This window comes from Maylandia zebra, linkage group LG11 (assembly GCF_041146795.1).
Source record: "Maylandia zebra isolate NMK-2024a linkage group LG11, Mzebra_GT3a, whole genome shotgun sequence".
In the NCBI taxonomy this organism is placed as follows: Eukaryota; Metazoa; Chordata; class Actinopteri; order Cichliformes; family Cichlidae; genus Maylandia; species Maylandia zebra.
The window spans coordinates 12,446,461-12,463,036 of record NC_135177.1 but is presented as its reverse complement, the minus strand read 5'-3'; the positions used below and the strand labels follow the sequence as shown (position 1 = coordinate 12,463,036).

At 40.8% G+C, this 16,576-nt stretch overlaps 1 protein-coding gene across 2 annotated transcripts; it reads left to right on the top strand.

Annotated features, from left to right (window-relative positions):
- The first annotated feature begins 7,632 nt into the window (after nt 1-7,632).
- cmc1 (C-x(9)-C motif containing 1) lies at nt 7,633-16,209 on the top strand. 2 transcript variants are annotated; one of them, XR_191634.6, is made up of 5 exons: nt 7,633-7,790; nt 8,218-8,310; nt 15,213-15,303; nt 15,497-15,749; nt 15,930-16,209. XR_191634.6 is itself a non-coding variant. In XM_004568064.6 (4 exons), exons 1-4 carry the CDS (start codon nt 7,772-7,774, stop codon nt 15,615-15,617), a joined length of 324 nt encoding a protein of 107 aa, XP_004568121.1. In that variant the 5' UTR covers nt 7,633-7,771; the 3' UTR covers nt 15,618-16,209. The 2 variants fall into 2 exon arrangements, 1 of the variants encoding a protein (XP_004568121.1); XM_004568064.6 differs by having other exon boundaries at nt 15,497-16,209.
- Nucleotides 16,210-16,576: the final 367 nt, after the last annotated feature.

Sequence of the window (16,576 nt, the reverse complement as noted above, 5' to 3'; positions counted from 1 at the left end):
AAATCGCCAATACTTCTAAAACCTGGCCCATGTTTTAACCCCTCCTTTTTCCGTACATACTTCTGCTTTATGCAACACCATGTCCGCGTCATTGTGTCACTACTGTGCATATTTGTGTATTAATATAAAGTGCAAAGATGAGGTCCCGATGACGGGACGAATACTGTGGCCCCACTTTCACCACTAATCGAGTCTCCCTGTGAAAGTGTGAAAACATTTAGAGGCCATTAACAGCACAAGATGATACTTCCTCCCAGGTCAGCAGATCAAAGGCAGCTGTCAGCCCCGACAGGCAACGTCTCTCTCTGATGTTGACGACTCACCCTCAAGTATTCATTTCCGTAAGTTTCCAGTCCGTGCATGCATACAAAGATTAAGACTGGATCTGCAGGATACTGAGGAATATTAACTATGGGGCTGATAGCGTGATGACATAATGCTTCTCTTTTTAAGAGTCCAGACGGTGCTTTTGTGCATTTAGAAGTCACAAATGGGATTTTTCTTTTTCTTTTTTACCTCGAGCGTACACACAAACACACTTGCTTGCACGCACGCACACACGCTAGCACGCATACATGCTTACTTATGAGATGTTACAAAAACTTCTCTTTCTTCTCTCCATTAAAAAACTATCGATCTTTTGCTTTGGCTTCTCTGCTTGATGGTTTTTTTCCCCCCATCATAATGGAAAGTCTCCCTGGCCATTTCTTCAGCCTATTCTTCATTTGGAGTAATTATAGATGGAGAGGTAAAAGATGTTTTTTTCCTCCCCCCTCTCTTTTCTTTTCTCCTTCTTGCCTATCTTTCTCTCCCCTGCGTGCATTCAAAGGAGCTCTCACCACTGCATTCTTATTAGGGACATGTCTGAAAGGCTCTCCGCAGCATGTGGTGTCCTCTGACCATCCGTTATGGCTGCTTTTTGTTGGCATTAACAAGCCGAGCAGCCAAGGATAGCTTTTCAACAGGTACAAACTTTTCCTTTTAGATAATTAACTGCATTCAGACACTCAGCGCAGTGTAGGCAATGTGGGTGCAGAAGCCCAGAGAGGATCATATTTGAGGGGGAAAAAAGGAACAGAGAAAGGAAAGGGAGATGGAGGAAAAAAAAAAAAAAAAACTTCATCAAAAGACAAGATGTTCTCTTTGGTGTTGTTTAGTGCTAGTGGATTCTATACCAAACTCCTATTCAAATAGTGTGGTCTGCTTTTCTGCTCCCCTCCTCGTCCTCGTGTCTGTCCTCTCCGTCTTTTTTATCAAGATGGACCGTGAGATGAGGGAAAACTTTGGTCATTGTAGAATGGTCAAAGGTGTGCTGGCTTAATGAATGGAAGAAACAAGAGAAGAGCTTTCCCTCGTTCCTCTTTGCCTCGCCGCAAAAAGCCACAGGATGCCTCCTGAAGAAGGCCTCCTTCATCCATTGCCGTCTCGTCTCTTGTTAAAAGGGGCATAAAGCGAAGGCAGAGGGGAAAAGTAATTTTCTTTTTCCCGTCTATCCATTCTTTTGGTGAGTTTCTTCTATTTTTTGCTGTGTACTTTTATAAAGCTTATAATTATCTTGGTGAGAGGTCCTCAAGCGAGAACGAATGGGGTCTTTGTACCCTTCTCTCTTCAGCCCTCTCCTGGAAGCCATATTAACATTCGGTCTTCCCCCTTTACAGATGCAGTGAAAAAGCCAGATGTGTCTCCTGTAATGGAAAAGAAAAGGGGGGGAAAAAACTTTCAACAATTTCACTTTACAAATGGACAGGACTGAAGTATCAGCTATCAAATGTTGTATTCACCACATGTGATGTGCTTCACTACAGCACTGTTATGCAAAACAAGGGCCGACGGGTCTTTTTTTCTCCCGTCGTCACCTCTTTTGTTTAAAGTGTTTATTAGAAGTATAAGAGAGATGAAGCAGACAGGGCAACAGCGACGCCTTTGCTGACCTGGCGGCAGAGATCGCTGGTTTAGGATGACACTCTGCTCCTTCACCATCCATCTGTAGCCCTTCCTCCGCTCACCTGCCCCTCCCTCAGTCCCTCTAACCTCCATCCCCAACTCTTCTGGCTGATTACTCCTAATGTAATTTTAATTAAAAACTGTGGTGTCAAAGGGTTTAGCCTGCCTGAGAAGCGGGTGCAGATTGTGGCACAGTGGCAGACCCCTTCACTTGCTTGAGAGGAAATGCATCCTGACATTGCTCGGGTGGTGCCAACACAACTAGAGCCAAGGTAAAATAAAAAGGCTTTCTGTTTTACTTAAATATTGTTATGCTGCAGGAAAAGAATCGTGGATCTTTTCTTTTACTTTTTTGTTTCAATTTGATTGGACACTGTATTGGATTGTGTAAGTTATGTGAACGTTCATTTACAAACAATATGCTAGTAATTCTCCATACCTGTAGGCCTGATATGCATTAACCTGTTATCCAGGCATACATACATACATATAGTCTGGATAACAGGCATGGACAGTTTACAAATTACTCAATTAATCAATTTGTTTCTCAGTCTTTATTTCTGCAAAAATACTGAGTCCAATATATTAGCAGCAATGACTAGAAGTCAGGAAAGGTGAAGCTATCCTGGAGGGAGTCATCCTAATATAATGATGTTTAGTTGACATTGACAATAATTGCTGGAGCCAAATGTCACAGGGGTGACCTGTGGAAGGTGCCCCACAGCAGGACTCAACAGCAGAAGTCTGCCTGTAGGTTTGTAATCCCCTCACCCGAGCCGTTGGATTATGTGCTCTCTATCGACCCTGAAGAGGCTCCCCGCGGCTTGGGCTTAAACACTCTCTAAAATCTCATCTCCACACCCCATCTGCCGGCTGAGCGATGTCTTGGAAGTCGAAGGAGTGGAGATGGGAGCAGGCGAGCAGACGGAGGAAATGAGAACACGCCTCCTACTCCTTGCTGTGGCTCTGCACCGCAGAGAAGAGCAGACTTTAGGAAAACACGCTATATATGTACAGTACAGATTTTTAAATATGCACATCAAAATTCCTATAACAGTTAGTTATAGGTTTGTGATTGTATTCACGTTTATATTGTTATTATTTATATTCTCCCTTAAATGAATTTGGAACCGTTCCTGATTGTTGTTGCTGTCAAAGTATTAAATTCTTTGTTGCCATTACACTCCATTAATATCTGTGTGTTAAATGGCTCCATTTCACAAATAAAAAAAGTTCAAACACTACAATAATTGCTTTTCTACAGATCAATGACCCTTTAACATTCTCTGACAGGGGCCTTGTTTTGTGGCCGTCAGTGGACAGTTGGAGGAGCTGGTGGTTGGCCCTGAGCAGTGAGGCATGTCGTAAGAGGGTTTAACTTTGCTAACCTCCTTCTGCCAGGTTCATGGGGCCCTGCTGTTTGGGTAATATTGGATCAGTGTTGGGAGGCCATGTCCCTGCCATATCAGTCAGCACGCTACTTGGGGTAGTAGCGCTTTCCTCTATGGAGCCAACTGGACTTGTTCAGGATTCAATTTCTATGTTTTTTTTATATTTCATGTTTTTGAAATTCCTCGAACGTAGAATTTCATATGCGTTTAAGCCACATCAAGAAAGATTTGTTGACATCTCCGACAACAAATACTCTCTCACATAACAGAACAAAAACATGTGGGCCCATAGCAGTGAGTTAATTAGAAGCCAGGACAACAAATATTTTTCATGTAATTAGGAGTTCTCTTAAAGTTAATGTTCCAGTGTGTAACCAGTCCACAAACAGTACATTATATGTACTTTGTACGTGTGTTTTACCACAACCGCTTTTTTCACAAGAAAAAAAATAAAACCCACTGATAGAAAAGGGGAACCAGGGACTCTTTCACAAAGTAAATTAGGAAGTAGATTTGTAAAAGTATGTAGGTACTTTTGGCACAATACCACTTTTCTTTTTTTAAATACAGCCTATAAGAAAAAGAAATATCGTTAAGCACCTCTGCATTAGCTGTCTTTTCCCTTCCTTGTATTAAATAGTGAATGCAGCCAAACCACTAGTGGTAACATTAAAAAACAAACAAAAAAAACATGGAGTCAGAAGGAAACCACTCAACCTGAAAAATTCAAAGTATGCACCATACGTGGTCTTGGCCCGTTTAGGTACAGCCAGCACTAGGATCATAGTAAAACAGCCACACACTGTATAGAGATGAAAAACAAACATTGTTTTATATTTGTTTCTACAGTGAAAATCAAGCTTTCATAGAGATATCTGATTTATCACGGGAAAAAAAAGATTTTGGTCAGAAAGCTGTTGAGTGCTCATAAATATCAAATATTTGTATATTGTAGACTTACATTACTTTTTTTTTCAAAACAGTTTTGCAGGATGACACGCACCACATAAAGCTCTTGTATTTGTCAAGAATTCAAGCGATATTAAAATATCATTTTTATCATATTTGCTTCAGTGGTTGTGCAATCATTCGTATGAGGCCCATTTGGCCCTGCTGTGGAAATTTGGCGAATGTTGCATATTGGAGGAGCTCTGCTGATATTAAAATCTGCAGATGCCCACCTGGTGTGAGAAGGGGTAGAAACAGAAGAGTGTGCTGTCTGGACTTGGAGGTGTGTATATCCATCTGTTCGTTTAAGTTCAAGGTTCAAGAAAATGAAATAAAAAGCATGTACACGTGTGCATACAGGTGATGGCCTGTGGTCTCTTTTTGTTAAAGGAGTGGGTTTTTTGTGCTTGTAGAAATCATAGATTTGCTCTTTCTGGTCTTTGATTTTCAGATGAAAAGGCTGTTTTTCTCCACAGAGGAAAGCGACAGCTTTACCGGTGTAAGGTCAGAGAGTCGTGAGAACTACAGGCAGACGGGCTAGAGATTCACTATATCGCCTCTGGCGGTGGTGGTGTGTGGGTGAGTGTGAGCTGTAAAGGTGCACTGGGTGTGTGTCTGTGTGGTTTGGATGTGGAGGTGGGTAGTTCACACCTGTTTCTTATCGTAGTCTGTATGTGTGAAGACTGTCTTTTTCTTAAAGGTGTGTATATGTCTGTGAGCTGGGTACCTGTTTCTTTGATTGAACAGGTGGGCCTTCTTTGCATGGGATCCAGACAGCCGATCCGCTGCACAGCTGACTGTGGTCAGGCTTACTGTGCGCAACACACAGGCTGTGGTTCAGGTACAGATACACTGTGGTTGGATGCTGACTTTCAGGAGTTGTTTTTCAATGATTTTGCTATGATTTTATTTCACAATTGCCACATGGTACAAATATTGTTTTAAAAACAAGTCTTACTGCTTGCATTAAAAATGTGTAGCCACTGTACATAGTTTGAGAGTACAGAAAAAAGCCCTGGCAGTTAAAACACACAAAACTAACAATGTAATTGTATTTGATGCAACATAGCTTACATAATAGTACGGTTTTTACAGCTTCAGCCTCTTAACCTACTTTATTTGGAAGACAGTCATCAGACAAACTGGGACGTTTATCCGAAGGTGTTTCTACAGTTATTTCATAATCATTTTTTAAACCTGAATACGCCCTTTTCAAAGTTGACACAAGGGGAAGTACAGGTGTTACTCTGAAAATAGTCATTGCAATGACATCCCTGTAAAAGTCTTTTGTTTGTGTGATCCAAAAAAGGAGATTAGACACATGAAAAAAAGACACCACTATACAGGCAGGTTAAAAGAAACTAGGCCATTTTTATACATATTGCACAGTGCCATTGCTTTTTCAACAAAAAGTAAGCAAAACTGTAGAATCAGTGTGTAAAAAAAACTAAACACACTCCATGATTCAAATTCGCGTAGTAACACTTTCAGCAGGAATAACTGGAAATATGTTTTCTATATGACTTTCTCTGTCTCTCACTTCACTGCGGGGAAATTTTGGTCCATTTTTTGCTGCAGTTCACTGAAGTTTGCCAGCATTTGCTTATGTACAGCATTTCAATCTGGCAACATCTTGATTCTTTTCTTTTTCAACTAGTCTGTAATAGATTTGCTGATGTGCTTGCAATCATTTTTCTGTTGCATGAATTAATTTTGGCTAAGTTTTCACTGTCAGGCAGATGACCTCAGATTTGAGTTTTTGGTATACTTTGGTATGCAGAGGAGTTCCTGCTTGACTCAGTGACTGCAAGGTGCCCGGGTGACTACAAAACAAGCTTAAATCATCACCCTCCACCACCATGCTGACAGTTGGTATGAGGTGTTAGTGCTGTTGTGCTGTATTTGGTTTTCACCAAACATGGTACTGTGCATTACGGCCAAACAACTCCACTTTTTCTGTCCAAAGGCCATTGTTGTGGTTTGTTCAGATGCAATTTTGAAAAGCCAAACTGCGCTGCCATGTTATTTTTAGAGAGAAGAGGCTTTCTCCTGGCAAGCCTTCAAAACAAACCATACTTGTTCAGTCTTTTTTTAATTGTGCTGTCATGAACTTTAACATTTAGCATGCTGACTGAGGACTATAGAGTCTGAGATATAGCTCTTGGGGTTTGGGTTTTTTTGCAGTTTCTCTCAGCATTGCATTGTGTGATCTTGGGATGAATTTGCTGGGACATCTATATCTGAGAAGATAGTGTTTTCCACTTGTGAGTAATCTTTCTCACTGCAGAGTGAAGGACAGATGATTAGAAACAGCCTTATAACCCTTCCCAGATTTATGAGCAGTAACTGTTACTAAAATCATTACCGATATCTTTTCTCCTTTCTAATGTGTGAAAACACACCTGGCGAAAAAAACTGCCAAAACTGCTGTTAAAAGAGGTGCTTGCACTTGTTTATGATCAGTTAGTGAAGTGCATTTAATTACCCTCCATGGAGGCAGTAAGGGTTTCACAGGAAAAAAGAAGCGACTGCATCTTAATTTTGTTTCAATTTTTGTTAAATAAATAATGACACAGTGTAATATGCTACGTGTTGTAGTTCATTTGGGGTTGCATTTACCTCATTTAAGACCTGTTAAGGACCGAATTATATTTAATATGTTTAGAAATGTAAAAACTTACTGTATTTTTACCATAACTGTATATGGCTTTTTGACAGGCTTATGGAGTTTTAATGTTTATGATCTGTGGTCGCATTAGGGTCTAAAAGAAAGTGAAATTTATTTTTACAGTGCAAAATGTTAATTACGTAATTAGTTGTAAAATGTAAACATTTAATATCATCATATGATTAATTCCTAAAAACCAGCACATTACATAAATAAATGTTTTTTCTGCATGATATAACTTGCACACCGTTGTTTACAAAGAGCACTTACATGGAGCTTCACACTCCCAATAACTTCAATTTGTGAAAAAACAGAGAACGTAAAAGCTTTCGTTTCATCATTTATAACGAAAAGAAAGAAAATAAAACAGAAAAATAAGTGTTTTGAAGCTCTAAATGTATATAGTTCTGTTTTCTTCTTGTTTAAGGGTTTTGATTCCACCTCCCATCTAGACCGGCAACTTACTGTGGCTGGTGCAATCACAATTAATCACAATTAATATTATTAGCATTACTAGTATTCCCTGAATCGCATTAGTGAATAAGAGATATTTCTAATAATAAAGGTTGTAACTGAGACTGTCTCTTTAATATGATAAAACATAAGAAATCCTTTTCCTCAGTCTTCCACAAAAATGAGCGTGGAGCTAAACCAGTAAGCATCACTCGGTCACCTGTAGCCTCCTGCTTCTCCGCCCAGAGTGACTCTGGGAATTGCAGTTTTTCAGGCCACCATACTACGTCAGCGGAAGTGTTTTGAGCGTTCGCGAGCTAGGTCACATTGATTCAGTGGGGGTAATGTTTTAAGAAACATCATCGCAATGGAGGCAACAAATACAGGTATTAAAGTCCGTAATGCTCTCAAATGCTTTTCGTGTATTTCGTGGCATACTTTTAATCAAAGCTGTCCGAGTTAGCGCGTTCTTTATTGGCTGTATTGAACTGTAATGGACCTGAGACGCTATAATAACGTTAGCTAAATGCACTTAAAGAGGCTGTCGCCACTCTAAAGGAAAATGCTGAGTTAATTACTCATAAAGGAGAACTTCTGTGCCCAGCGTCTCAGTTAATGGTCCTAAACATGCCTCGCCTTTAGCTGCGTGCGGTAACCCGCGTTTAACGACAGTTGAGCACAAGCACGCATGTCTCCCACGTACACCTATGATAATTAAGGGAAATCATATTCAGTAGGCTTGATGCGGTTGATGCTTATTGTGATGCTTACTTGTGATACTCACATTTGCTTTGCTTTGCTCTGCCGTGTCAGAGGAAGCCCATCTGAGGCATGTGGAGAAGGATGTGCTGATCCCCAAGAAGATGAGGGAGAAAGCCAAGGAGCTCTGTGCTGACAAGGTTGAAGGTGGGATTTTCTCCTGTCCACACTAAAGTGTCGCTCAGGAATCGACTTTACACAGCAGGGTCACTTTTTAAGGAGGCCGTTTTGAACTGTCACAGTCAAGAAACATATGCCAGTTCACCTAATTGTTCCAGTAAGCCATTAGAGTCAACCAGCATACAACTGAACCCAAATAGAAAGCAGCCATCATTAAAACGTGTGTTTGTGCACTGCCTTATGTCAAACAGCTTTTAGTTTAAAAAAAAGCAGAGATCTTGGTTAAATCTGTGCCTCAAAGAGACTTTTCTTTGGTCTTCAGTAAGAACCAGAGTACCCAGAGCTTTGATTGGGATTGACTAGAAAAGTTTGAAAATTCAAGTTGCTAACTATAACACTGTGATGCTAGTCAACAAAACGAGGGCGAACATCAACATTTGCCTAATTTCACAATTGGCAGTAAGATGGAAATGGAAGTAATTCAGTCTAACTTGTCTACTTTGTTTGTTTCTTTTTCTAAATTATTTTTGATTTGCCACAGTTGGAAAGGTATAGGTTAAAAATAGAAATGTATTGTAACCAATGGATGTACTGGTAGCTGCTTTATCTTCAGGCCCTGGGTATATCCTGGTTCATGGTGACACTACAGTGATTCAGCTGCACAGTGATCATAGGTACCTAAAATATCTCAAGTTCTATCAAAACCAAAGTAAAAAAAACAAAACACAATGATAACTGACCACTGACTTGAGTATATGCCATTGACAGGCTAATTAGCTTAGTGTCCTGTACATCCATCACGTCAACAAACTTTTTCTGTTTTTTCTTCTTTTTTTTTAAGGCTGGAGCCTATCCCAGCTGTCCCTGCGTGAGAGCCCAGTTATACCATGTGTAGGTCACCAGTCTTTTAGATGGTTAGCACAGAGAGATACATTCACACCAATGGCAAATTTACAATACTTGGAAAGAGGGAAGGGTGTAACATTGCTGTTCTTAATTTGTCTTTTAATGCAGGGTTGTCAAAAATGTGGCCCACAACACAATTTTATATGTCAAGAGAGACTTTATTTTGTTGGACAAACCATGCAGCCAGTCACACGCAAAGGCAGATTGGGATCATAGCGTTAAATGAAAGAAAGGAGGAGGGCAAGTTCTGAAGACAGCAAGTGTAGTGGTTCAGGCCAGGTACACAGAGACACAGGGAAGCTGGATTTAAATGCAAGCATGTCAGGAAAAAGTGAAGAAATGAGTGAAAACGTAAAGTGAGCAGCATCTGGCTGCATTTCAACGATCTTGGGTTTCACAGGCCTGAATGTGCGCTTGAAGCCATTTATAATTCTTAACTTGTTTGATCTGCTGCTCACCACAATCAAGCACAAGCAGGAATTTTGGACTTTTAACTGTATTTTCAAAAGTTTTACAGCTTTTCATACTGATAAAAACCTCCCTTATGGCCATTCATACTACACAAAGTAATAGGCAATAAACAATTAACCTCTTAAACCGCAATGCTCCCAGTAACAGAGGCAAGAAGGAGAGCATCTGCTTTAATGGGATTTGCCACCAGATCTGTTATTTTAATATAGACCCGTGTGGTATCCACAGAAATGTTAAAATCTCAGCTAAAAGCTTACAAAACAATTTCAACAATCACCAAACAGCTAAAATATTAAACGATTAAACAGCAGGTAAATAGATTCGGAAAAAAGATGTAAAACCAAAGGGTGAATCCCCCCGTTCACCCGACGACATGTACATGGACATGCCGTCAGGTGCTGAAAGCCAACATCTCCCAGATTCCAGAACCCGCAGGTCTCATCACTCTCCAAACAAAATTCAGCTGAACGGCAGCAAAACAGACCAAAATCCTGCTTTATGTTTAAAGAAACACTTTAATGAATCCTCACTTACTTTTGCCGTCTTGCTTCCACCACGATAAAATCGCACTTCCTGCACAGCTCTTTCTCCCTGTGTGCTTCAAGACTAGTTTCCCATCAGAAGTCTCTACTTTCTGCTTTATTTCCTTGCTAATAAGGCACCAGTCTGCCATTGCGTACAGCGCTGTTGGCCACTGTTTTGGCGTCCCCCCCCCCCCCCAAAAAAAATGACCCCTGACAAGAAAGCCCAACTCCTCCTACAATTTAAGTCCAAAGACTCATGCTGACAGCATGTCACAGCAGCCTTTTCTTTATCATGTAGAAAAACATTTAAATATGTAGTTTCTTTGCACTGATAGAAAAGGGAGTTTCACCTGTCCGGTCCACTTAAGATCAAAGTGAGCTATATGTGGCCCTCGTGTAAAATGAGTTTGTGTTCACATTAAAGCAGGGGTGTCAATCTATCAATCTTTTAGAGAAATGACTTGATGTCATTGCAGACACTGAGGGTGAGGTAAAATGTTGTAGTTAATGCTGTTCATGTTATACAGTGGTTAGCTTAGCAACTCAGCAGTATGCACAGGAGACATGCCGGGGCATTGGTGTTTCATTGTTTACACAGAATTGATCTGTATGAAGCATGATTTGGGCTGGTTCAAGTAACTTCAAGGTTAACATTGGGTTTTCTGTTTTATGAAGGCGATCATTCCTTACTTGGGTGCATCACCGTGGTAACATGGTTAGGGAATCTATCCAAACCTACCTGGCCCTGTGCGAAACATAATTAAACTTTTAATTTTTTGAGCCCTGTTATATTTGGTGTAAAAATGAACACATCGTTTCATAAAAAGTACCAGCCATCGAACATGGTCTGCGCCTGCTGCTGTTTTAGCACCTGGATGAGTTACTGCGATTGATGGAGTCATGAATTGTGCTCTCTAACAAATCTTAAAGGCTCTTAAGTTCAATTCAAATTTCTCCAAAGAAGAGTGGGTCAAAATTCTTCTACACCCACAAGTCAGCTATTCACCTGCTAGTCAGGCTCTCCATTTTTATTGGTCAGATGCTGTCAGCGCCACACCTTTAGTGTGAATGCGCTCGTTGTTAAACCCTGGCTTTCCTCCCTGACTTAATATCAATAATCACCTTCGTCTTATTGGATGCTCAATCATCCAGGTAAGTAAATCTCCAAAAGTTTATTCTGTTCATCTGGATTTAGCGGGTTTTTTTTTTTTTGGTTTTTCTTTAATCAATTTTATATCATGCTTTTTATTTGTTTTTGTTCTTTAATGTCTCTGTAAAGCACTTTGAATCACCTTGTTGTTGAATTGTGCTATATAAATAAACTTGCCTTGGCTTCAGTGGGAGAAACGTTTCGCTGACTTCCTAGCGCATTGTTCCTTCAGTGGGCTGGTTTCAGTCATTATGCAAATGTACTGTTTATAAGATTGGGGAAACCTGCAGTCAGCTGAGACTGAAGAAGTCACTTGGATGAGTGACGAAACGTTTCTCGCACTGAAAACGCTCCGTCCCAATGAACAGAATCAACTTTTGGAGAATAATCACCTTTGCGTGACCACTTAGCCTTGTTGCTTATGTTAAGTAAAGCCAGATGAGAGGGGTATGTTGCTTTATATTTCAGGCCTTGGGGAGCTCATTGAAACATGACAGCAAAATAATTAGACGCCATCAGACTGATAGAAGAGTCTAAGAGAGGCTTCAAGAATGGAAGCATAAACTTAAAGCGTTATTAAAACGTTGTTCTTCAAAATGGGGACTGCATGTGGCGCTGCATGTTGCTGCCCCCATTTTTGTGTCATATTGCAACATTGCATCTTTCCTTCCTCAGGAATTTACTTTACTCTTGACCTTCTTGAATCAGACCCTTCTACTTCTTCTTCTTTCCGGTATTGAGTAGCAGGCTAATTGGCATTACAGCAGTTGCCTCTTTATCTACACAGACGCACGCACGCACTTGGCTACACCTCTGCTCCAGTGTGCCCCGTTTACTGCAGCAACACATCAGCCCGACAGTCACGGTTTTATGTGGTTTTTAGAAATCTGATGACAGCTTCTATGAGCTAGGGTGTACTGCTCACACGAGGAGGCAGACAGAGGTGATGGGACATACATGGCTGGGCTGTGGGTAGTGGAAACCCCCCTCACATTACAAGTTTCTCGTCCCACTCATTTTCACACCTTCATCCTCCGCCCTCAATCATCTATTCTGTCTGTTTGTGTCTGCACTACTGGGCTCCTGTGTGTGTGTGTGCGTCTGTGATTGTGTTTTACAAAGACAGTGCCAAAAAAAAAAGAACCAACACAATCTACAAGTATGTTTTCCTGTGTTATTGGTATCTGCATATATGCCTCTGCACACCCCACAGTTGTGTATTGTAGGCTTTGTTGTTCACGCAGATATGTAGCACTGACCTGTACAGAACTCCTTTTGTAGTTTCACCTGATGAGTTTTCCTACTACGCTGATGATTCATGTCAGGACTCACATGCCTTTCAGAGTCTTAAGTTTTTGAACAACCCCCACACGTTCATTTTGATTACTGTTGTGTTTTTGCAGAAAAGTGATTGGCTGCTAATTGAATTCCTTAAATTTAAGGTCCGGATCACAAAATCAAAAATGTGGACAAAAGGTGGGGAAACAAGAATGAATGAATGAATGGATTTTTCAGTTTGTCGGTTAGAAATGAATAAATCCTGCTCAAGATCCTAACATTTATTTTCTACCATAACTAATTATGTATAAGGTCTTTTTACACCACATCTTCCTCTAAAGTACCAAATCTCCCGAAATGTTCAAGCCTCATGCTTCTGCTTTCCACTAACTGCCACTTCTGCGTCGGTAAAAATGGCAAACCGAACGACCTCAAAGCGAAGGTGGCATCACACTTTTCTTCAGAAGGGCCTCTTTTCGCATGAAACCAGTCTCGTAGATTCGTCTCCTTATCCTAACTATTCATGTGCGATCAGAAACGCAGCCTCTATTAGTGCCGTGGGACAGGGATGAGGCGCTCTTTGATTAGATTAGTCGCACAGTTCTGCTTCTCTAAATTGGTTTTGCAGTTAGTCTGCATCCTCGTGAAAGAGTGTGTGATAACCATACTGATGCCGCAGATGAAGGTAATTACGATGTCAGCTGTTTGAAGGGGACACAGGGGCAGCGGTTTTAATTAAAGCCTCGAGAAAGAGCTTGCTAACAAGGTGGAGACTCACTCGTCGACACCTTGTTCAGTGCCTTTAATGTGGAAAATACCACTAACAGGGGCATGAAGTCACTGTTGCATCTTTATAGAAGAAGGGCTTCTCGTTTTGGGCTCCAGTTTTATTTTCCGGGCACAGGCACCAGCAATTGATGTTGGCCAGAGAAGAAGGAAGGCAGCAAAGGTTGAACATATCTAGTAAAACTGCAACCATTAGCAGCAATTCTTAAGTTTAACATTTCTGATAATATCTAGTCTGATTTCTGGAAAAGCTCCACTTACTTGTTCAGTTATTGTAAATAACCTTGTCTATCTCCAGGCCTCACTGGGCACCGTGTTCAGTGTAGCATTACCTATATTTAATTCTTGGGGGCATAGACGTGTGTATATTTGAGGATGGTGGGATGACTGTTACAGGGCTAATGTGGGAGCAGTGCGACCACAGATATAACCACTCTGTGGATAGTACGGTTAAGTTCAGTCCTCATATGAACAAGGAAACATGGGTTTCGGTTTGATAAGAGGCTTGGCAGGGTGACTTCCGACTGGGTTCCTTCTCGTGGAGATGGGGCCCGTCTCGGTTTGCTCGTAGCTATTCGTTTTCTTGTTTGCGGTAAAAAAAAAAAAAAGGTAGGCTCTTAATTGTGATTTTTGCTTTGAGGTTAGAGCTGGGCGATATATCGAGTTTTTAAAACATATCGATATATTTTTATACGAGATATAAGATGTGACAGTATCCTTTATATCGATATAGTCTATGTTACGTTATAATTATAGTTGTGGAGCCGCAAGTTTGCCTCTCTTTCGTCCACTTTTGTCTCTACGCAACGTTACTCCGCCTCGCCTTCACTGAAGACAACTCCCCCTCCTCCCCCATCGCTTCACGTGCAGGGAGCGACAAGACGGACACGGCAAATCTCCGTTAACGAGTTACTGCGCATCGCCCCATGCGTGGGGCTGGACGGCGTCAACGTGCTAACGAGCTAACCGTGCTAACGAGCTAACCGTGCTAACGAGCTAACCGCGCTAACGAGCTAACCCTAAAATCCTTTCATTCTCTCAAAAGTTGATAGCGCGCCTTATGTATGAATTCTGGTTGTGCTTGATGGCCGCGAACCGATTTTATGTGGTACACGGCGCTCAGCAATCTGTCAAAATGTTTGAGTACGACTTTGGTCAGCTACGGAGCTGCACCGCTTGATAGGTTGTCGGCGCATTACGGCTACCGAGGAGCTTCGCGGAGTGATACGTACTGTGCATCAACGTAATATTACCGTATTGTGTGTGTATAAGGACCATAAATGGCACCTGTAAGAGACGTGGTTATGAAGCGGATTTCAAACTCCAGGCTGTCAGTCACACAGCAAAACTTGGGAACAGAGCAGCTGTGAAATCTGTCTTTGTTATTACGCTCAGCGTCTTTTAGTTTATATTTTGACTGCACAATTGTGAGCTCTTTGTTTAGCACAAAAACAACCTTGTTTTCTTTTATTTATGGAGCATGATTATTTAATGAATGCTCATAATTTAATTTTGAGTAATTTTTCATGTACATCTGTGCTGTATGTTAATAAAAGTGCCTGTGTGACATCTGGGACACAGCTTTGACTAAGAACTCTCTTTTTGTTCTTACTTTATGGCTTAAAAAAAAAATATCGAGATATATATCTTATATCGCCATCCAGCTAAAAAATATCGAGATATGAATTTTGGGTCATATTGCCCAGCCCTATTTGAGGTTACTGTACACATTGAGCCAGTTTCCCTTTTTCTTTTTTTTTTGTTGTTGATTTGTCCTTTCTGACTTCTACACTCCTCTCTCTCCCTCCCTCCAGCCTTCAGCCACTGCTGTAAAGAGTCTGGTTTCTTCATGGTGTTTAAGTGTCGAGGGGAGAACGCAGCCCTGAAGGAATGTCTGACACGACAGTGAGTATTGTGCGACAACACTCATATAGAAAGGTGGCTCCCCATGTGTTATAACAGAATCACGCCAGTAGCTTTTACACACGCTTGCCTACTCTCTCCCACTCCTGTTGACTCTCTGAATTGCCGCCTGTAAAGTCTTAGTAATCTCAAAACCTATCAGAGTGATGAAGGTCTACCTTTTGTGTTCCACCAGCTACCAGGACCCCGCGTTTTTTGAAGAGTGCAAGCAGGAGTACATTCGAGAGAAGCTGGAATTTGAGAGGACGGGGATTCCAGCCAAGAACATGAAACAAAAACTTCCGACTAGCATGTAAAATAACAACACAACAAGCTTTATTTTTAAAGTGTACACAGACTTACACTCTGCCCAGAACTGCAGGATTACGTGGCAGTGCTATGGACAAGTGGTTGTATTTCTTGTAAAGCTACATGCTTATGCGTGAAAGGTGAGTGAAATTATTTGGATCATAAAGAGTGATCAGAATGTCACAAATATGTGATTGTACTGTGATATAGCAGCCACCTGGAAGAGTTTCAGTGCAGGGCAGCACATGGTGCGCAGCTGTAAACTGAGGGATGCTTTGCACCTGTTGAACCACTTGAACATGTGTCTATTGCTCCTGCAGTGACGGCACGAGTGACGAATCTGCTCAGTTGCCTTTGGCTGGACCCACAGCTTTGAAATTCACCTGCAGAAGTTGTTGTGTAATAACTTACAAAGGAATTGATTTTAAAAAAGAAGAGAAAAAAAAGTAATGGAAATCAGAGATGGAGATTTGTACACTATAACTTGGAGGTAATAATAAAACCCTGTGTGATCATGTGATTGTTGCAAATATTAGAAAATTTTAAGGGCAGTCAACATGAAATGTTTCTGAATAAAGGTTTAATATCTGTTTAACTCCATCAGACTTAAAAGATGTGTTTTTTATGATGGTTTGCATTTTTCAGCAGTGGGACTAAAGAGTCGCACGGTGAAAATTTCCTTTCTGTTTATTTAGTGTATTCGAAAGCAGGATCAACAGAACTATAAAAATTGTAAAAAGAAAAAAAGCTACAGCTGACTCAGTTTGTTCTTTTACATGTTCAGGACTTTTACCTCCAGTGGCTAAATTGAGCTAAATGCATACTTTTTTTGCATTAATAATTTTTTTGTTATGGTTATAATAAGAACCAATTTACCATTAGCAACCAGCATAAGTATGTATTGTATATAATCTACAACTGCTTATGTACTAATGGCACCGATGGAAAGAGTTGCTATAGAGGTCCT

Coding starts and splice junctions, on each gene's coding strand:
- cmc1 (XM_004568064.6), top strand. Junction 8,311..15,212: donor CTGTGCTGACAAGGTTGAAG/GTGGGATTTTCT, acceptor CCCTCCCTCCAG/CCTTCAGCCACTGCTGTAAA. Junction 15,304..15,496: donor AAGGAATGTCTGACACGACA/GTGAGTATTGTG, acceptor GTGTTCCACCAG/CTACCAGGACCCCGCGTTTT.